Source organism: Mobula birostris, chromosome 3 (assembly GCF_030028105.1).
Source record: "Mobula birostris isolate sMobBir1 chromosome 3, sMobBir1.hap1, whole genome shotgun sequence".
Classification (NCBI taxonomy): Eukaryota; Metazoa; Chordata; class Chondrichthyes; order Myliobatiformes; family Myliobatidae; genus Mobula; species Mobula birostris.
In genome coordinates this window covers 4,397,889-4,420,117 of record NC_092372.1, presented here as the reverse complement: position 1 = coordinate 4,420,117, position 22,229 = coordinate 4,397,889, and the positions used below count along the sequence as shown (strand labels likewise).

General features: G+C 46.8%; 1 protein-coding gene across 3 annotated transcripts in view; it reads left to right on the top strand.

Annotated features, from left to right (window-relative positions):
- The window catches only part of hdhd2 (haloacid dehalogenase-like hydrolase domain containing 2), a 39,751-nt gene extending 24,701 nt beyond the window's left edge, over window positions 1-15,050 (top strand). For 2 of the 3 annotated variants that reach the window (XM_072252167.1, XM_072252168.1), the window contains exons 5-7: window positions 4,958-5,174; window positions 10,809-10,872; window positions 14,722-15,050. In XM_072252167.1, the coding sequence (XP_072108268.1) occupies window positions 4,958-5,174; window positions 10,809-10,872; window positions 14,722-14,825 (385 nt within the window). In that variant the 3' untranslated portion in view covers window positions 14,826-15,050. Of the gene's footprint in view, window positions 1-4,957; window positions 5,175-10,808; window positions 10,873-12,795; window positions 12,991-14,721 lie in introns of all 3 variants that reach the window. The other variant, XR_011885313.1, reaches the window with a different exon arrangement.
- Window positions 15,051-22,229: the final 7,179 nt, after the last annotated feature.

Sequence of the window (22,229 nt, the reverse complement as noted above, 5' to 3'; positions counted from 1 at the left end):
ATCATAACACTGCCCTTCTGAGAAGCCTTTTCTATTTCCAGTTGTAATTTGTAGTCCACATCCCTGCAGCTGTTTGGAGGCCTATAAATAACTGCCACCAGGGTCCTTTTACCCCTGCGATTCCTCAGCTCAACCCATAAAGATTCTGCACCTTCCGATCCTAAGTCAGCTCTTTCTAATGATTTGATATAATTTCTTACCAATAAAGCCATGCCACCCCCTCTGCCTACCTGCCTATCCTTCCAATACACCGTGTATCCTTGGACGTTCAGCTCCCAGAGACATGCATCCTTTAGCCACGTCTCAGTGATGGCCACAACATCATACCTGCCAATCTGTAGCTGTACGACAAGATCATCCACCTTGTTCCTTATGCTGCGTGCATTTAAGTATAACAACTTAAGACCAGTATTTAGTACTTCTTGCTTTGATTACACTGCAACTCATCCCAATGGCTGCAAACTTGCCCCATCACCTGCTTGTCTTTCCTGACATCTTTACTGCTCACTATCTTAGATTTATTTCTGTTTTCCCCTTCCTCTGCTGTATCATTGCAGTTCCCATTTCTGTAGCTTTTTCTAATCCTAGTGTTGAGGAACTAGGGAGGCTCCGAAGAACTTAAACAGATTGGGGGAATGGGTACGGAGTAGCAATGGAAACAGTGCCGGGAATGCACGGACATGCACTTAGGCATAGACGGTTTTCTAAACGAGGAGAAAATTCAAAAGTCCAAGGTACAAAGGGACTTGTGAGCTCCTGTGCAGGATTCCCTGATGGTTAATTTGCAGGTTCAGACAGTAGTAAGGAATGGAAGTGCAATGTTAACATTTATTTTGAGAGGATTAGAATATAAAAGCAAGGTTGCAATGCTGAGGCTTTATAAGGTTAGCCCACACTTGGACTATTGTGAGCAGTTTTGGCCCGTTATCTAAGAAAAGATGTGCTGGTATTGGAGAGGGTCCAGAGGAGGTTCATGAGAATGATTCTGGGAATGAAGGGGTTAATGTCTGAGGAGTGTTTGATGGCTCTGTGTATGTACTCTCTAGAGTTTCGAAGAACGAGAGGGGACCACATTGAAACACCTCACATGTTGAAAGGTCTAGATAGTATGGACGTGGAGAGGATGTTTCCTTTTGTGGGGGAGTTCAGGACCAGGGGCACAGCCTCAGAATAGAGGGATGTCCATTTGGAATGGAGGTAAGGAAGAATGTCTTTATCCAGAGGTTGGTGAATTTATGGAATTCATTGCCACAGACGGCTGTGGAAACCAAGTCACTGGGTATATTTAAAGGGGAGGTTCTTGATTAGTCAGGGCATCAAGGTTACGGGGAGAAGGCAGGAGAATGGGATTGAGAGGGATAATAAATCAGCCATGATGGAATGGTGGGCCAGGCTCGATGGGCTGAATAGCCTAATTCTGCTCCTATGTATTATGGCCTTATGGTTTTATGGAATAAATAGTGATTCTGCACTGTAAATCCTAATTTAGTTTACAGTAAGATGCAAAATGAAATTCAGCCGCTTCACAGACCAACTCAGGCCTGGTGGAGTGGAATCTAAAGCTCCAAATCTCCTTAAAGATGCCCTTCCCTTTGAAAAGTTATATTTGAACAGCTCCTGAATGGTGTTACTCATCCTGTGATCATTTACTGTACCAGTGTGAGATCGATTCTGTGTTGTATTTGGGGCAGTTCTGTGGACTAATTGTATTGGGAATTGTTAAACTTATTTTATTGTGGTAAGTCTATGAAAGTCCAACTTTATTCAGATTAGATAAAAGATTGGCTTTATCAACGACCAAAAAGAGCAGAGAACAAGGAATTTGTAGTTGTCTTATACAAACAATTGATCTCTGACTGAAAAAATAACAATATTCCAGTCATACGCAATGCAACTCATACAAAATGCCGGAGGAACTCAGCAGGCCAGGCAGCACCTATGGAAAAAAGTGAACAGGTGACGTTTCAAGCTGAGACCCTTCATCGGGACGGAGAGGGAGTGGGGAAGATGCCCAAGTAAAAAGGTAGGGGGAAGAGAGAGAGGCTACCTGAAAGGTGATAGGTGAAGCCAGAGGGGTGGAAAAGGTAAAAGGCTGGAGAAGAAAGAATCGGATAGCAGAGGTGAATGGACCATGGGAGAAAGGGAAGGAGGAGGGGAATTGGATAGCAGAGGTGAGTGGACCACGGGAGAAAGAGAAGGAGGAGGGGAGCCGGATAACAGAGGAGAGTGGACCATAGGGGAGAGGGAAGGAGGAGGGGAATCAGATAGCAGAGGTGAGCGGACCATAGGAGAGAGGGAAGGAGGAGGGGAATGGATAGCAGAGGAGAGTGGACCATAGGAGAGAGGGAAGGAGGAGGGGAATCAGATAGCAGAGGAGAGTGGACCATAGGAGAGAGGGAAGGAGGAGGGGAATCAGATAGCAGAGGTGAGCGGACCATAGGAGAGAGGGAAGGAGGAGGGGAATCTAGCAGAGGTGAGTGGACCATAGGAGAGAGGGAAGGAGGAGGGGAATCTAGCAGAGGTGAGTGGACCATAGGAGAGAGGGAAGGAGGAGGGGAATGGATAGCAGAGGTGAGTGGACCATAGGAGAGAGGGAAGGAGGAGGGGAATCTAGCAGAGGTGAGTGGACCATAGGAGAGAGGGAAGGAGGAGGGGAATCTAGCAGAGGTGAGTGGACCATAGGAGTGAGGGAAGGAGGAGGGGAATCTAGCAGAGGTGAGTGGACTATAGAAGAAAGGAGGAGGGGAATCTAACAGAGGTGAGTGGACTATAGGAGAGAGGGAAGGAGGAGGGGAATCTAGCAGAGGTGAGTGGACTATAGGAGAGAGGGAAGGAGGAGGGGAATCTAGCACAGGTGAGTGGACTATAGGAGAAAGGGAAGGAGGAGGGGACCCAGTGGGAGATACTAGGCAGGTGAGAAGAGGTGAAAGGTCAGAGTGGGGTGAGGGTGGGCAGAACTTGTTTACCAGAAGGAGAAAACTATATTCATGCCATCAGGTTGGAGGGAACCCAGATGGAAAATAAGGTGTTGCTCCTCCACCCTAAGGATGGCCTCTTGTGCCAAGATGAGACCATGGATCAACGTTAGAACAGGATTAGGAATTGGAATAATACTGATTGGCCAACAGAAAGTCCCCTTTGTGGCAGAGCTGCTCGACCAAGAGGTCCCCCGATTATTGACTGGTCTCACCAATGTAGAGGAGGCCGCATCAGGAGCACTGGACAAAAGAGACGACCCCAGCAGAGTCGCCAGATTCAAGAGATGTGACACCTGCTACAGAAAAATTAAGAAACTTCTTTAAAAACCACAGAAACAGAGGCAGCTGTACTACCTGAGAGTATGGCTGGTCAGAGTCGACCACAGACGTGGTGTCCTGGCTGTCTACGTGGTACACAAGCTGGACAGTACGATATGGAGAGCAGGCTGGTGCCCTGTAGCAGGTCCCTCTCTCCACCCAGCTGATGAATCCAAAAGGACCGCAGAGACGGACACAGTTTGGCACCAATGACGTCGCAGGATCTGCTGATCAGTATTGAACTCGACATACGACTGCTTACGGGATACCGGCTCCAGATTTTGCCTCGGGGTATTTGAGATCAGAGTTTTCCTTCTGGTTGAGCTGCCAACCACAGCTGATGAGTCCTGTCTGCCCAAAGCGACTAGTTTTAAGGCACCAGTAACCCGCCTTTGCCCCTTCTGCTGTCAGTAGAAGCAGTTCCACCGGGTTAAACTACACATGAAGGCCAGGAGCTGGACTTGGTTGTCAGAGGCTATTTGAGACGCACGCCATTGGGAGCATTTAATAGGTAGTGGGAGCTTATCCCCACCACCTCCCCTACTATGACAACTTAAGGAACCTGCTATACTATAATTACTGGAAAATTCACTGAATAATTACACATATATAGGTCATTATATGAAAATATAAAGAAGCAGAGGAGAGAGAAACTACAAGAAAAGTAACAACTCTACATCCTGATCTATCACACTGTCTTCTCAGCTCCAAAGAAAGTAGATATTTAACCTTATCCTATTTGATAGTCAGCTTTCTCTTCTGTGATCAGTGTTGCTTGTTGTATTCTGGCACAGTGGCAGAGACAAGGGTGCCAAGTAGGTAGTATTACTGGTTGGTACAGCCAGCTGTGAATTATCTAGAAGAGCTTTTCCCACCAATTATATCAGACACTGTATCTGGTCAATGCATCTGTGATGGCAGGATAATTATTACATTTTTTTCTTGCCAGAACAGGTGATATTTATAGATTTTAAATGTTCAGCATCATTGGGTTACTATTCTCTGCAATAGGCTGGGGTAGAAAATTCACTCTCTTGGAACGGCACACAAAGCCACTGCAAAAATATCGATCAAATTAAAATATAATGAGCTACTTAACATTTCCAGTCATCAAGTAGTTCAAAAGTTTTGGAATTTATTTCAGCTCCAGGGTAGTGGCACAGTGGACATCAGGGAGGAGACTACGTAACATCCACACCAGGAACACCAGACTCAAAACCAGTTCCTTTCCCCAAGCAGTAAGGCTGAACAACACCTCCACCCACTAACCCACCCCTCCACACCCCCAACCACCACTACTTTATCATTACCTGTCAGTCACCTTATGTATAGACACTCCTGTGCCTAGTGTCACCCTATGGACATACAATCAATCTGTGTTTATAAGCTATCTCTTGTATTTATGCAGTCTTTATTGTGCTTTTTATCTGATTGTATTTTTTGGTGTTCGAATCGGAATAACCATTATTTGTCCTCCTTTACACTTGTGTACTGGAAATAACATTAAACAATCTTGAATCTTGAGCAGACAAGACAAGAACAGAAAGGTCACAATACCAGACCATCTATCCATACGTGTGGCAGAGGGAGTTGAGGGGAAAAACAATTTTTATTTGTTGATCACACAGTTGTGTTTTGTTCTGACTCCTGCTTTTCTGTAGGTTACTTTTAGATGGCGCCCCTCTGATTGCCATACACAAGGCCAGGTACTACAAGAAGGCAGATGGATTGTCACTTGGACCTGGAGCCTTCATCACTGGGCTGGAGTATGCAGCAGATGTCACAGCCACAGTTGTAGGAAAACCAGAGAAACAGTTCTTCCTTGAAGCCCTCCGAAGCACTGGGTGTGAACCAGAGGAGGCCGTAATGATCGGTGATGTACGTTTGATCTTGTCCAACTCCACCCTACCTCAGTTCTGCTACCGAAACAAATCCCCGTTCAAGCCATAACACCACAAGAACACTGGGGCAGAATCAGGCCATTCAGCCCATTGTGTCTCCTCCACAATTCCAACATGGCTGATTTATTATCCCTCTCAACCCCATTCTCCTGCCTTCTCCCCGTAACCTAATCAAGAACCTATCACCATCCTATCAAAAGTGGGCTTCGGAGAGGTAAGTGGGTAGACGGACTTGGCTTTTGGCTTTTTTTCTTTGCATTTTTTGAGGAATAGAGAGCATGTTGGTAGGGTTAGTATCTTGCTCTGGGTGTCGGATGTGGGAATTTTCCAGTCTCCCAGATAGCCACATCTGCACCAGGTGCACTGAGATGCAGCTTCTGAGAGACCGTGTTAGGGATCTGGAGCTGCGGCTTGATGACCTGCAGCTTATTAGGGAGAGTGAGCAGGAGATAGAGAGGAGCTACAGGGAGTTAGTCACCCCGAGGCTGCAGGAGTTAGATAAGTGAGTGACTGTCAGGGAAGGGATGGGAAGAGCTGGGATAGTAGAGAGCACCCCTGTGGCCATCCCCCTCAGTAATCGTTATCTCATTTTGGATGCTGTTGAGGGGGATGACCTGAAAGAGGACAACCATGGCGAATGGGTCTCTGTAACTGAGCCAGGTTCTGTGGTGCAGAAGGGAAAGAAGAAGATGAGGAATGTGGTAGTCATAGGGGTTTTCATAGTGAGGGGTACAGACAGGAGGTTCTGTCAGCCTGGTAGAGATACCTGCATGGTGTGTTGCCTCCCAGATGCCAGGGTACGCGATGTCTCAGATCGGGTGCAGAGTATTCTGAAGGGAGAGGGTGAACAGCCAGAAGTCTTGGTACATGTTGGTACCAATGATACAGGTAGAAAAAGGGAGGAGGTCCTGAAGAGAGAATCCAGGGTGTTAGGTGGGAAGATGAAAAGCGGGACCTCCAGGGTAGTAATCTCAGGATTGCTGCTGTGCCATGTGCTAACGAGCGCAAGAATAGCATGATCAGGCATATTAATGTGTGGCTGAGAGATTGGTATAGGGGGCAGGACTTCGGGTTCCTGGATCATTAGGGCCTCTTCTGGGGGAGGTACAACCTGTACAAAAAGGACGGGTTACACCTGAACTCAAAGGGGTCCAATATCCTAGTGGGCAGGTTTAATAGAGCTGTTAGGGAGGGTTTAAACTAATTTGGCAGGGGGATGGGAACCAGAATGATAGGGTTGAAGAGGAAAACAGAAATAAATCAAAGCTAGCGTGCAACAGAAATTGTAGGAAGAACAGGCAGGAGATGAGGTATAATCACAGCCAGTGGAATGAGCTACAGGGTAATGGAGGCATGGTGCAGTTAAAACAGAGCAAGAAATACTGGACTGCAAGTGTTATATTTGAATGCACACAGCTTAAGAAATAAAATGGCCGATCTTGAAATTCAGCTACAGATTGGCAAATATAACGTTGTGGCCATCTCCGAAACTTGGCTCTTAAAGGATGGCTGTCATTGGGAGCTGAGTGTCTGAGGACATATGGTGTATCGGAAGGATAGGTTAGTAGGCAGAGGGGGTGGTGTGACTCTGTCTATAAGAAATAATATTAAATCATTAGAAAGAGATGACAAAGGATCAGAAGGTGTAGAGTCTCTATGCGTTGAGTTAAGAAATGACAAGGGTAAAAGGACCCTAATGGCAATTGTATACAGGCCTCCAAACAACATCTGGGATGTGGATTACAAATTAAGGGGATAGAAAAGGCGTGTCAGAAAGGCAATGTCACAATAATCGTTGGGGATTTTAACATGAAAGTGGATTGGGAAAACCAGACCAGTGCTGGACCAAAAGTGAGAGAATTTGTAGAATGTCTAAGGGATGGCTTTTTAGAACAGCTTAGAAACATAAAAAACCTACAGCACAATACAGGCCCTTCAGCCCACAAAGCTGTGCTGAACATGTCCTTACCTTAGAAATTACCTAGGGTTACCCATAGCCCTCTATTTTTCTAAGCTCCGTGTACCTATCCAGGAGTCTGTTAAAAGGCCCTATGAAACCCGCCTCCACCACTGTCACCTATATCTAATGGTTTTAAATACACTCAATGACCTGGCCTCCGCAGCTGTCTGTGGCAGTGAATTCCGCAGCTGTCTGTGGCAGTGGATTCCACAGACTTGCCACCCTCTGACTTCCCGCTGACTTGATTTAAAAATCCACCCATCATCCAGGCCATGCTCTCTTCTTGCTGCTGCCATCATGAAGGACGTACAGGAGCAACAGGATCCACACCACCAGGGTCAGGAACAGTTATTACCCTTCAACCATCAGGCTCCTGAACCAGAGGGAATATATTTATTCAACTTCACTCACCCCAACATTGAACTGTTCCCACAAAATAAACTAAGAAGAGAAGATCTGCAGATGCTGGAAGTCCAAGCAACACACACAAACACTGGAGGAACTCAGCAGGCCAGTTGGCATCTGTGGAAAAGAGTGAATCATTGATGATTTTCTCCAATCCTGCCGAAGAGTCTCGGCCTGAAACATCGACTGTACTTTTTCCCGTAAGTACTGCCTGGCCTGCTGAGTTCCTCCAGCAGTTTGTGTGTGTTTTATCAGCATAGTAAATCTACCTACCTTATGTTGTTCATCTCCCTGTCTCGGTCTTTGTCAAAACTTGTCTTTGTTGAGGTTCCCATTGCAAGCCTTGGGCAGTAACAGTAGATGGTAATTGTAAAGTCTTGCTGTACTTTGCTTCCTTCCTTCCTTCATTACTTCCTTACTTAAGTATCAACCTCTGCCTTAGATATACATAAAGACTTGGCCCCCACAGCTGCTTGTAGCAACGAATTCCACAGATTCACCATTCTCTGGCTAAAGAAATTCCTCCTCATCTCCATGCTAAAAGTACGCCTCTCTATTTTGAGATTGTGTCCTGGTTGTAGACTCTCCCACCATAGGAGATATACTCTCCACATCCACTCCATCAAGGCCCATCACCATTTGATAGGTTTCAATGAGGTCACCCGTCATTTTTCTGAATTCTAGTGAATACAGGTCCAGAGCCATCAAACACTCTTCATATGACAAGCCATTCAGTCCTAGAATGATTTTCGTGAACCTCCTTTGAACCCTCTCCAGTTTCAGCACATCCTTTTTAAGATAAGGGTCCAAACCTGCTCACAATACTCCATGTGAGGCCTCACCAGTGCTTTATAAAGTCTCATTATTACATCCTTGCTTCAATATTCTAGTCCTCTTGAAATGAATGCTAACATTGCGTTTGCCTTCCTCAGCACAGATTCGACCTGCAAATTAACCTTTGGGGAATCCTACACAAGGACTCCGAAGTCCCTTTGCATCTCAGTTTTTTGTATTTTCTCTCCATTTAGAAAATAGTCAACTCTTTCATTTCTACTACCAAAGTGCATGACCATACACTTCCTGATACTGTACTCAATCTGCAACTTCTTTGCCCATTCTCCTAATCTGTCTAAGTCCTTCTGTAGCCTCTCTATTTCCTCAAAATGACCTGCCCCTCCACCTATATTGAGACTTTGCAATGAAGCCATCACTTCCATTATCCAAATCATTGACGTATAACATGAAAAGAATCAGTCCCAACACAGACCCCTATGGAACACCACTAGTCACTGGCAGACAACCAGAAAGGCTCCCTTTATTCCCACTCGCTGCGTCCTGCCAATCAGCCACTGCCTTATCCATGCTGGGATCTTTCCTTTCATGCCACGGGCTTGTAGCTTGTTAAGCAGCCTCATGTGTGGCTCAAAGACCTGAAAATCCAAGTGTACAACATCTACTGATTCTCCTTTGTCTATCCTGCTTATCTCTTTAAAGAATTCCAACAGGTTTGTCAGGCAAGATTTTCCTTGAGGAAACCTTGGCCTATTGTATCTCCAAGTGCTCTGAGACTTTATCCTTCATATCGACTGCAACATCTTCGCAACTCCTGAGGTCAGACTAACTGGCCTATAGTTTCCATTCTTCTGCCTCTTTCCCTTCTTGAAAAGTGGAGTGACGTTTGCAATGTTCTAGTCTACTGGAACCATTCCAGAATCTAGTGATTCTTGAAAGATCATTACTAATGCCTCCACAATCTCCTCAGCCACTTACTTTCTACCTATCACCTTCCAGCTTCTCACTTCTTTCACCTCCTCCCCCATCCACCTGACTTCACCTATCATCTTCTTCACCAACCCCCCCCCAACTTCTTATTCTGACATCTTCCCCCCTCCTTTTCAGTCCTGATCAAGGGTCTCTGCCTGAAACGTTGACTGTTTATTCATTTCTGTGGTTGTCTCCTGACCTGCTGAGTTCCTCCAGCATTTTCTGGATTTCCAGGACCAAACTAGAAACACTAAGTATATTTTCCTTTACTCTTTCTGGATGAGGAAGTGGAAGGGTGAGTTAGGAGTTTACAGATGACACGAAGCTTGGTGGAAGTGTACAGTGTGGAAGTAGTTTGCAGTGGGACATTGACAGGAATCGGAGCTAGGCTGCGATGTGGCAGGTGGATTTCATCCCAGAGAAGTGTGGTGGCAGGTCAAGCTGGAAGGCAGAGTACAGGTTTGCTGACAGGTTCGCAGCAACATGGATGTACAGAGGGGTCGTGGGTCCATGTCCACTATCCCACCAAGTTGCAGTGCGTTGATAGGGTGGTTCAGAAGGCGTACGGTGTGTGTTGGTCTTCAGTAGTCAGGAGATTGAGTTCAAGAATACAAGTAATGTTGCAGATCTGTAAAACTCTGGTTAGACCACGTGGGGTATTGTTTTCAGTTCTGGACACCTCATTAAAGGAAGGAGTGAGCTAGGGCTTTTCTCTTTGGAGCGAAGGAGAATGAGAGGTGACGATAGAGGTGTCAAGATGGTCAAGTGGATGGGCAGAGACTTTTTCCCAGGGCAGAAATGACAAACACCGGGGGGGGGGGGGCAGGGTATAACTTTTGGGGTAATAACTACAAGAAGATGAACCTCAAGGCTGTATGTGCTCTGATAATAAATTTACTTTGAACCTTAATCTTTAATTGAAAGAAAGTATGGGGTGAGTTTTTCTCACACAGAGAGTGGTGAGTGTGTGGATTGCTCTGCCCACGGTGATGGTGGAGGCTGATACATTAGAAACGTTTAAGAACCTCTTAGATAGGCGCATGGATGATGGAAAAATGAAGAGTTATGGAGGAGGGGAGGGTTAGATTCATCTTGGAATGAGATGAAAGGTTGCACAACATTATGTGCTGTAGTGTTCAACAGGTACATTCTACGACGGTACAATGTGCTTGTGTGACAGCCATAGCAAAGTACTTCACACTCAGTCGCAGGGAGAATGGACCAGCTCCTTCCAGACCATGGCCGAATTGAACCGGGGTCACTGGCACTGTGAAGCATCCCACTACATTACACTGCCGTGTCACCAACAATTGTTCTGTTTTCTGTAGGTTGGAGTTTCCTGAGTTTCTTCATGACTCTTTGTTTTTTGAAACTTTTTATTTTATTTTCTATTGTTTGATTTTCCTTTCTGTCACATTACCCCAGCTGTGTACTTTATACAAAAGGAAGAAACATCTGCAGGATAATTCTTTTTGTTTGCAGGATGTTCGAGATGATGTTGGTGGAGCACAGAGTGCTGGGATGTTGGGTATTTTGGTAAAAACTGGTAAGTTTGTTTCTGACTATGTGGAAAGTTTTTGTGTGGTTATTTTTTGTGAATTTTCTCAGTAGATAAAGGTGATCGAGGACTCCTGTTACTCTCTTCCTGTGACTTCTCTGCATTTTACCATGATGAGTATTTAGAGGAGACAGGTTTTCCCCATAGTCTTAGAACTGTAGAACAGAAACAAGGTTGTCACCCCTTCTAATCTAGGCTAAACTATTATTTTGCCTAGTCACATTGACCTGTGTCCGGACCATTGCCCTCTATCGTCTTCCCATCTATGTATCTGTCTAAATTTCTCTTAAATGTTGAAATCAATCCCGCATCCGCCACTTGTGCTGGCAGCTTGTCCCTCACTCTCACCACCCTATAAGTGAAGAAGTTCCCCTTAAATATTTCACCTTTCTCCCTTAACCTATGGCCTCTAGTTATGGTCTCACCCAACCTCAGTGGAGACAGCCTGCTTGCATTTCCCCTATCTATACCCCTCATAATTTTGTATATCTCTATCAAATCTCCCCTCATTTTTCTACACTCTAAGTCCGAAACTATTCAATCTTTACCCATAACTCCGGTCCTCAAGTCCCAGCAACATCTTTGTAAATTTTCTCTGCACTTTTTCAATGTTATTTACATATTTCCTGTAGGTAGGTGACCAGAACTGCACACAATACTCAGATTAGGCCTCACCAGCATCGTAATCAGTTTCAACATAATATCCCAACTCCTGTACCTAGTATTTCGTTTTATAAAGGCCATCAGAATCAGGTTTATTATCACCGGCATGTGTTGTGAAGTTTGTTAACTTAGCAGCAGCAGCAGTACAAAAAAATTATATGATAATGTAGAAAAAAAAGAATAAGTAAATAAATTGTTGTAATTGTGTATATATAGAGAATAGATTCAAAATAGTGCAAAAACAGAAATAATATATAATTTTTAAAAAGTGAGGTAGTATTCATGGGTTCAATGCCCATTTAGGAATCGAATGGCAGAGGGGAAGAAGCTGTTCCTGAATTGCTGAGTGTGTGCCTTCAGGCTTCTGTACCTCCTACCTGATGGTAACAATGAGAAAAGGGCATGTCCTGGGAGATGGGGGTCCTTAATAGTGCATGCCACCTTTCTGTGGCACTGCTTCTTAAAGATATCTTGGATACTATAGAGGCTAGAACCCAAGATGGAGCTCCCTAATTTTATAACTTTCTGTAGTTTCCTTCGGTCCTGTGCAGTAGCCCCCCCCCCGCTCCATACCAGACAGTGATGCAGCCTGTCAGAATGCTCTCCACAGTACAACTATAGAAGTTTTTGAGAGTTTTAGGTGACAAACCAAATCTCTTCAAAGTCCTCATGAAATATGGCCGCTGTCTTGCCTTTCTGTCTTGCCTGCATCGATATGTTGGGACCAGGTTAGGTCCTCAGAGACCTTGACACCCAGCAATTTGAAATTGCTCACTCTCTCCACTTCTGATCCCTCTGTGAGGATTGGTTTGTGTTTCCTCATCCTACCTTTCCTCTTTTCTCCTACTGACGTTGAGTGCAAGGTTGTTGCTACAACACCACTCAACTAGCTGGTCTCTCCCGCTCCTGTACGCCCTCTCATCTCCATCTGAGATTCTGCCAACAATGTATCAAAAATCTATAGATGGTATTTGAACTATGCCTAGCCACACAGTCATGTGTATGGAGAGAGTAGAGCAGTGGGCTAAGCACACACCCCTGAGGTGCACCAGTGTTGATCGTCAGTGAGGTGGAGATATTATCACCAATCTGCACAGATTGTGGTCTTCTGGCGTCCGAGGCAGAGATCACAGGGTCATTGGATGCAGTAGGGATCTTCACAGCTGTAGTTGTGTTCTCACTTTCAAAGCGTGCATAGAAGGCGTTCAGCTCATCTGGTAGTGAAGCATCGCTGTCATACTCATCCAGGTTTGAAGATGAATCCCTGAATACGGTCCAGTCCACCGATTCAAAGCAGTCCTGTAGGCGTTCCTGTGCTTCCCTTGTCCAAACCTTCTTGGTCCTCACTGCTGGTGCTGCAGTCTTCAGACTCTGCCTACACTCAGGGAGTAGAAGTACAGCTGAGTGATCAGACTTCCCGAAGTGAAGACGTGGAATAGCACGGTAGGCGGCTGGGCTCAGGGCTGGAACGACCCGTTTAGTGCTGTGTTGCTAAATAAATAATTTTTGCAATGTGGGGTAGTTTAACTCAGCTGTATTGTAGAGTCAGAAGCTTGTGTCTGACTTTAACTCTCTAAATAGAACATGGGATATTTCAGCACAGTACAGGCCCTTCGGCCCACAATGTTATACCGATCATTTAGCCGCCGTCGCGCTCTCTCTTCCCCCCAGCTGCCGTCGCACTGTCTCTCCCCCCCGCCATGTCCCCCTCCCCCTCTCCCCCTCTCCCCCTCTCTCCCATCCTCCCCCTCTCTCCCATCCTCCCCCTCTCTCCCATCCTCCCCCTCTCCCCCATCCTCCCCCTCTCCCCCTCTCTCCCATCCTCCCCCTCTCCCCCACTCCCCCCATCTCTCCCCCTCCTTCTCTCTCTCCCCCTCTCCACCTGATTTGCGTTGTTCCATCCTCCAAAAAACTGGGATTTCTCCATCGCCAACCACTTTCGTTACAATCCCCATTCCCGTTCTGCCATGTTGGCCCGCAGCCTCTTCCCCTGCCATGGTGAGGTCGCTGTCAGGTTGGAGGAGCAACACCTCATACTCTGTCTGGGTAGCCTCCATGAACATCAATTTCACCAACTTCTGCTAATTTTTTTCTCTCTCCCCCCCCCCCTTCTATTCCACACTCTGGCCTCTTGCCTCTTGTCCTCGCCTGCCTATCACCTCTGCCCTTTCTCCCATCGTCCACTCTCCTCCCTTATCAGATTCTTTCCTCTCTAGCCCGTTACCTAGCACCTCCCAGCTTCTCACTTCATCCCCGTTCCCCACCCACCTGGCTCGAGCGTGTACTGCTTCCCTTCTCCCCACGGGGCTAGGTGAGGGGCAAGATAGGCGGGTGGCAGATGGTGGGGGTGGGTTGAAGGACAAAGCTGGGAGGTGACTGGTGGATAAGGTCAAGGGTTGAAGAAGGAATCTGATGGGAGAGGAGAGTGGACATGGGAGAAAGGAAAGAGGAGGTGATGAGTAGGTGAGGGGGGAGCCAGAATGGAGAATGGAAAAAGAAAGGGGGGGGGAGAAATTACTGCAAATTACAGACATTGATGTTCATGTTCTCAGGTTAGAGGCTACCGAGGCCGAGAATGAGGTGTTCTAGTTTTGTCTACTTGTATCCATCAACTAACTCACAAAAACGTGATCTGCTTATTACTGCACCAGGTTGTTTGAGGTTCTTACTGCAGACAAATTGGTTTCTGCCTCCTTTATGTTAGGACAGTAACTAATTAATTAGCTGTCAGATACGTGAGTGTGTTGTGAGGTTGTAATATGTAATTTATATGTAGAGCTTGTAAGTGAACATTTCTCTTTCGATACATTTGCTCTTAAATTTCTGTTTATTTTCTCAGGGTGTCAATGCTGCAGGTTTTCCTGTTATTGCCTGTTTCTCCAATCTGCAGGTTTTTGAAACCCAACTGTGGCAATAGCCAAACTCCTCTTCTCTGCTGTGTCCCGTGCTGCCCTGCTCTCCGGGCCTTCACACCTCACCTTGGTTTCTGTTAGTGAACTCACCGTCCCTCTTCCCTGCTCTGTTTGTAAAAGAGTAACAGCTTGACATTTCTTAATAATTAATAACTTAAAGCATTCGCAGCTATTAAAAGAAATCTTATTGTTGAGTAGTGTGTCTGTATTGCAAGACTAGTCTTTGGCAATTGCCTGACACTTTGTTTAATTTTTTTTTAAGGCAAATATCGATGCGGGGATGAGTGCAAAATAACTCCTGCTCCTTATCTGACGTGTGATGCTTTCCCTCAAGCTGTTGACCACATACTCCACAATATGCTGTAGAAAGATTAGCAGCACATCAGCCTGTCGCTATTACAGCACCAAGGACCCAGGATCCACTCTGCTGCTGCACACTGTCTCTGTGACTGTGCATGTCCCCCGGGTGCTCTGGCTTCCAAAGACGGACCGGTTAGTGGGCTAATCAATCAGGTGTAATTGGGCAACGCAGGCTTGTTACCATGTTGTACCTCGAAATAAAGTAAATAAAGATGACTGGTATCTGTCAGAGAGCAGAGGAGAAGCGGTGTATGTTTTCTGTCCGTCTGTAGGCTGCTGACAGTGGGATCAGGTTCAAATAATCCTCACAACTATTGAAAGTGGGCCTGGGTCACTTAGAAATCCAGGCAGTCATGAAAGGAAAGGGACAGAAGGCAGAACACGAGGGGAGGGAGGGCAAGCTGGCAGATGATGGGTGGGGGAAGGAAGGTAGAAGCTGGGAGAGAAAGGTAAAGGGCTGAAGAAGGAATCTGATAGGAGAGAGTGGACCATGGGAAAAAGGGAAGGAGGAGGGGATCCAGGGGGAGGTGGTGGGCAGGTGAAGAGGAGATGAGAAAGGGTGAGAGGGGAGCCAGAATAGTGACTGGGAAAGAGAGAAGGGGGAGGGGGGGAGAAGGGAGAAATTACCACAAGTTGAAGAATGCCATCAGGTTGCAGGCTATCCAGACAGAATATGAGCTGTTTCTCTCCAAGCTGGTGGTGCCCTCATATGAGGAGGCTATAGACTGACAGGTTGGAATGGGTCTGGGAAGTCAAATTGCATGGGGCACCAGAGTTGTGTAGCAGTCAGGTCATTATAAATTGTCCTGTGATTAAGATAGGGTTAAATTGGTGGGATGCTGGGCAACATGGGCTCAGTAGGCTGGAAGAGCCTGTCCTTGCAATATCTCTGAATGAATGAATGGTTAGGTGGCCCGGATAAACAGTTAAAGTTTTGTTTAAAGATGAAGCTTGGCTTGATTTAGGACTTAGTAACATCATAAATGATGTACAAATCAAAGGGAATAAAAGTGAAAATGAGTGGATAGAAAACGAATTATTTTGTTATTGAATATATTTGCTGTTTCATTCTGTGTTTCTCACAAAGATAATCCCCAAAGTCTCTGAGTGCATCGGAACTGATCACTGGTCTGGGTCCGGTCTTACTGTGGTCTCCCTGGCATCGCCAGGAAATGGATCATCAGTCTGGGATCGGTCCTACTGCAGTCTACCTGGCATCGCCCGGAACTGGATCACCAGTCTGGGATCGGTCCTACTGCAGTCTCCCTGGCATCACCCGGAACTGGATCACCAGTCTGGGATAGGTCCTACTGCAGTCTCCCTGGCACTGGCCGGAACTGGATGACCAGTCTGGGTCCGGTCTTACTGTGGTCTCCCTGGCATCGCCAGGAAATGGATCATCAGTCTGGGATCGGTCCTACTGCAGTCTACCTGGCATCGCCCGGAACTGGATCACCAGTCTGGGATCGGTCCTACTGCAGTCTCCCTGGCATCACCCGGAACTGGATCACCAGTCTGGGATCGGTCCTACTGCAGTCTACCTGGCACTGGCCGGAACTGGATCACCAGTCTGGGATAGGTCCTACTGCAGTCTCCCTGGCACTGGCCGGAACTGGATCACCAGTCTGGGATAGGTCCTACTGCAGTCTCCCTGGCATCACCCGGAACTGGATCACCAGTCTGGGATCGGTCCTACTGCAGTCTACCTGGCACTGGCCGGAACTGGATGACCAGTCTGGGATCGGTCCTACTGCAGTCTACCTGGCATCGCCCGGAACTGGATCACCAGTCTGGGATAGGTCCTACTGCAGTCTACCTGGCATCGCCCGGAACTGGATCACCAGTCTGGGATAGGTCCTACTGCAGTCTCCCTGGCACTGGCCGGAACTGGATCACCAGTCTGGGTCCGGTCTTACTGCGGTCTCCCTGGCACTGGCCGGAACTGGATCACCAGTCTGGGATCGGTCCTACTGCAGTCTCCCTGGCACTGGCCGGAACTGGATCACCAGTCTGGGTCCGGTCTTACTGCGGTCTCCCTGGCACTGGCCGGAACTGGATGACCAGTCTGGGTCCGGTCTTACTGCGGTCTCCCTGGCACTGGCCGGAACTGGATGACCAGTCTGGGTCCGGTCTTACTGCGGTCTCCCTGGCACTGGCCGGAACTGGATCACCAGTCTGGGATCGGTCCTACTGCAGTCTCCCTGGCATCACCCGGAACTGGATCACCAGTCTGGGATCGGTCCTACTGCAGTCTCCCTGGCACTGGCCGGAACTGGATCACCAGTCTGGGATCGGTCCTACTGCAGTCTACCTGGCATCGCCCGGAACTGGATCACCAGTCTGGGATCGGTCCTACTGCAGTCTACCTGGCATCACCCGGAACTGGATGACCAGTCTGGGTCCGGTCTTACTGCGGTCTCCCTGGCACTGGCCGGAACTGGATGACCAGTCTGGGTCCGGTCTTACTGCGGTCTCCCTGGCACTGGCCGGAACTGGATCACCAGTCTGGGATCGGTCCTACTGCAGTCTCCCTGGCATCACCCGGAACTGGATCACCAGTCTGGGATCGGTCCTACTGCAGTCTCCCTGGCACTGGCCGGAACTGGATCACCAGTCTGGGTCCGGTCTTACTGCGGTCTCCCTGGCATCGCCCGGAACTGGATCACCAGTCTGGGTCCGGTCTTACTGTGGTCTCCCTGGCATCGCCAGGAAATGGATCATCAGTCTGGGTCTGGTCCTACTGCAGTCTACCTGGCATCGCCCGGAACTGGATCACCAGTCTGGGATCGGTCCTACTGCAGTCTCCCTGGCATCGCCCGGAACTGGATCACCAGTCTGGGTCCGGTCTTACTGTGGTCTCCCTGGCATCGCCAGGAAATGGATCATCAGTCTGGGTCTGGTCCTACTGCAGTCTACCTGGCATCGCCCGGAACTGGATCACCAGTCTGGGATAGGTCCTACTGCAGTCTCCCTGGCACTGGCCGGAACTGGATCACCAGTCTGGGACCAGTGTAACTGCAGCTGGACAAAAAGGCTTTGGCAACTGCATGCTTGAAGAACAGAGAGGTTTTAGTCTATTCAAGTTCAAGTTTAATGTCACTCAACGATACACGTAAATACAGCCAGACGAAACTGTTCCTCTGGGACCAAGGTGCAAAACACATTATATCAGTCCTACACCACAAATCATAGCAGAAAAACACACACACACGAGGAAATCTGCAGATGCTGGAATTTCAAGCAACACACATAACCAATCACCAGAAAAACATACAGTCACAATTTAAAAAAAAATAATAACATAGCTCATCTCCTGTAGATTGATGGTGCACGGATGAATGGGAATCCAGTGGCACACAGCTGGCATCGGCGTCTCCTTCCCTGGTGGCAAAGGAAAGGTGCATTTACTTCGGAGGCAAGAAGCACTGGATGATTGCTGGGATGACAATTGTATCTTGGGGAGTTTACACGAGGAGAGGAATCACATCAACATGGGACAATAAGCTTTTTTCCATGATAAGGCCAGTTATTGCTCATCTCAAATGACCCCTAAACACAAGCAACCACACTGTTGTGGATGTGGAGCCGCCTGTAAAATGCCAAACTCCTCCTCCCCCCCACAAAAAAAAAAGGGCAAAACCCTGTGGTTAGTTGGCAGGTCCAGATCTGCTGGCTAATGCAGATATCTACTCAGCCATCATGTGGCAGCATCTCAATGTACAGTGCCTATAAAAAGTTCCCCTCCCCACCCCAGAAGTTTTCATATTTTGTTGTATTTACAACCTTGAATTACAGTGGATTTAGTTTGGCATTTTTGTCGCTAATCAACAAAAAAAACTTGTGACAAAGGAAAAACATCTCTACAAAGTGATCTAAATTAACTACAAATAAAATTATTGATTGCATAGTGTACGTACACACACACACACACACACACACACACACACACACACACACACACACACACACACACACACACACACACACACACACACACACACACACACACACACACACACACACACACCCACCCACCCACACCCAAATCATCCAATTGGTTTTAGAAGTCACATAATCATTTAAGTGGAGATCTGTTTTTGGAGACCTGTGTGCAGTCAATGTGTTTCAACTACACCTGTATCTGGAAGGTCCTGGCAAAAACTACACCATGAAGACAAAAGAACACTCCAAGCAACTGCATGAAATGGGTATTGAAAAGCACAAGTCAGGAAATGGATACAAGAAAATTTCCAAGTCAGTAAATATCCCTTGGAGTACGGTTAAGTCAAGCATCAAGAATGGGAAAGAATATGGTGCAGCTGTAAATCTGCCTAGAGTAGGCCATCCTCAAAAGCTGAGTGACCATGCAAGAAGGGGACTAGTGAGGGAGGCCTATAATAACTTTGGAGGAGTTATACGCTTCAGTGACTGAGATGGGAGAGACTGCGCATACAACAGCTGTTGCCCAGATGCTTCATCAGTTGCAGCCTTATGGGAGAGTGGCAAACAGAGAGCCTGTATTGAAAAAAACTCACATGACTATTCAGGGATTCATCTTCGAACCTGGATGAGTAGGCTGCAGTTGATCCCGACTTCATTAAAACCTGTGTGGATGAGTGTGTGCCTACAAAGACTTACTGTATATTCCCAAACCAAAAGCCGCAGATGAACCAGGAGGTACGTCGTCTGCTGAAGGCTAGATCTGTGGCATTCAAGTCTGGCGACCCAGGCCTGCACCAGAAAACCAGGTCTGATTTGTGGAGGGCTATTTCAAGGGTGAAGAAACAATTCTGAATGAGGTTGGAGGCGACACCGGATGCACGACAACTCTGGCAGAGTCTGCAAGACATTACTTCCTACAAAGTGAAACCCAATAGCACAAATGACAGCGATGCTTCACTACCAGATGAACTCAACACCTTCTATGCCTGCTTTGAAAGGGAGAACACAACTACAGCTGTGAAGATCCCTGTTGCACCCGGTGACCCTGTGATCTCTGTATCAGAGGCTGATGTTAGGCTGTCTTTAAAAAGAGTGATCTTCACAAGGGAGATGGTCCCGATGGAGTACCTGGTAAGGCCCTGAAAACCTGTGCCAACCAACTAGCGGGAATATTCAAGGACATTTTCAACATCTCACTGCTACGGGCAGAAGTTCCCACTTGCTTCAAAAAGGCAAGTACCAAAGAAGAATAATGTGGGCTGCCTTAATGACTATCACCCAGTAGCACTCACATTGAGAGTGATGAAATGCTTTGAGAGGTTGGTCATGACTAGACTGAACTCCTGCCTCAGCAAGGACCTGGACCCATTGCAATTTGCCTATTGCTACAATAGGTCAACAGCAGATGCAATCTCAATGGCTCTTTAGACCACCTGGACGATACAAACACCTACGTCAGGATGCTGTTCATTGACTATAGCTCAGCATTTAATACCATCATTCCCACAATCCTGATGAGAGGTTGCAGAACCTGGGCCTCTGTACCTCCCTCTACAATTTGATACTAGACTTCCTAATCGGAAGACTGCAGCCTGTGCAGATTGGTGAGAACATATCCTCCTCGCTGACGATCAACACTGGCGCACCTCAGGGGTGTGTGCTTAGCCCACTGCTCTATTCTCTATATACACATGACTGTGTGACTAGGCATAGCTCAAATACCACCTATAAATTTGCTGATGATACAACCATTGTTGGTAGAATCTCAGGTGGTGATGAGAGGGTGTACAGGACTGAGATATGCCAACTAGTGGAGTGTTGCTGCAGCAATAACCTGGCACTCAACATCGGTAAGACGAAAGAGCTGACTGTGGACTTCAGGAAGGGTAAGACGAAGGAACACATACCAATCCTCATAGAGGGATCAGAACAGTTTCAAGTTCCTAGGTGTCAAGCTCTCTGAGGATTTAACCTGGTCCCAATATATCGATGCAGTCATAGAGAAGGCAAGGCAGCGGCTGTACTTTATTAGGAATTTGAAGTGATTTGGCATGTCAACAAATACACTCAAAAACATCTATAGATGTACCGTAGAAAGCATTCTGATGGGCTGCATCACTGTCTGGTATGGAGGGGCTACTGCAACAGGACTGAAGGAAGCTGCAGAAGGTTATAAATCTAGCCTGCAAAGTACTCAGGACATCTTCAGGGAGCGGTGTCTCAGAAAGACGGTGTCCATTATTAAGGACCTCCAGCACCCAGGGCATGTCCATTTCTCACTGTTACTCAGGGAGGAGGTACAGAAGCCTGAAGGCACACACTCAGCGATTCAGGAACAGCTTCTTCCCCTCTGCCATCCAATTCCTAAATGGACATTGAATCCTTGGACACTACCTCACTTTTTTTAATATACAGTATTTCCCTTTTTGCACGTTGTTTAAAATCTGTTCAATATATGTATACTGTGATTGATTTACTATTATTATTACTATTATTTTTTATTATTTTCTCTGCTAGATTATGTATTGCATTGAACTGCTGCTGCTAAGTTAACAAATTTCACGTCACATGCCGATGACAATAAACCTGATTCTGATTCTTTGTTTGATGTAAGCCGAACATCGCACATCATCAAAAACACACCATCCCTACTGTGAAGCATGATGGGCAGGTAGAGGTTAAAATGAATGCAGCAAAATACAGGGAAATCCTGGAGGAAAACCTGATGCAGTTTGCAAGAGAACTGCAACTTGGGAGAAGATTTGTTTTCCAGCAAGACAGTGACACCAAGCATAAAGCCAGAGCTACACAGGAATGGTTTAAAAACAATGAAGTTAATATGCTGGAGTGGCCAAGTCAGAGTCCAGACCTCAATCCAATTGAGAGTTTTGGCTGGACTTGAAAAGGGCTGTTCAGTCACGATCCCCATGCAATCTGACAGAGCTTGAGCAGTTTTGTAAAGAAGAATGGGGAAAAATTGCAGTGTCCAGTTGTGCAATGCTGATGGAGACCTATCCACACAGACTCAAGGCTGTAATTGCTGCCAAAGGTGCATCAACTAAATACTGACTTGAAGGGGTGAGTAATAATGCAATCAATTATTTAGTTTTATATTTGTGGGCACATGGCCAAGTGGTTAAGGTATTCGACTAGTGACCTGAAGGTCGCGAGTTCGAGCCCCAGCCGAGGCAGCATGTAGTGTCCTTGAGCAAGGCACTTAATCACACAGTGCTCTGCGACAACACTGGTGCCAAGCTGTATCGGCCCTTGCCCTTCCCTTGGACAACATCGGTGTCGCGGAGAGGGGAGACTTGCAGCATGGGCAACTGCCAGTCTTCCATACAACCTTGCTCAGGCCTGCGCCCTGGAGAGTGAAGACTGTCCAGGTGCAGATCCATGGTCTCGCAAGACTATTGGATGCCTTTATTTATTTATTTATTTTTTTAATGGATTTAGACCAATTTGTAG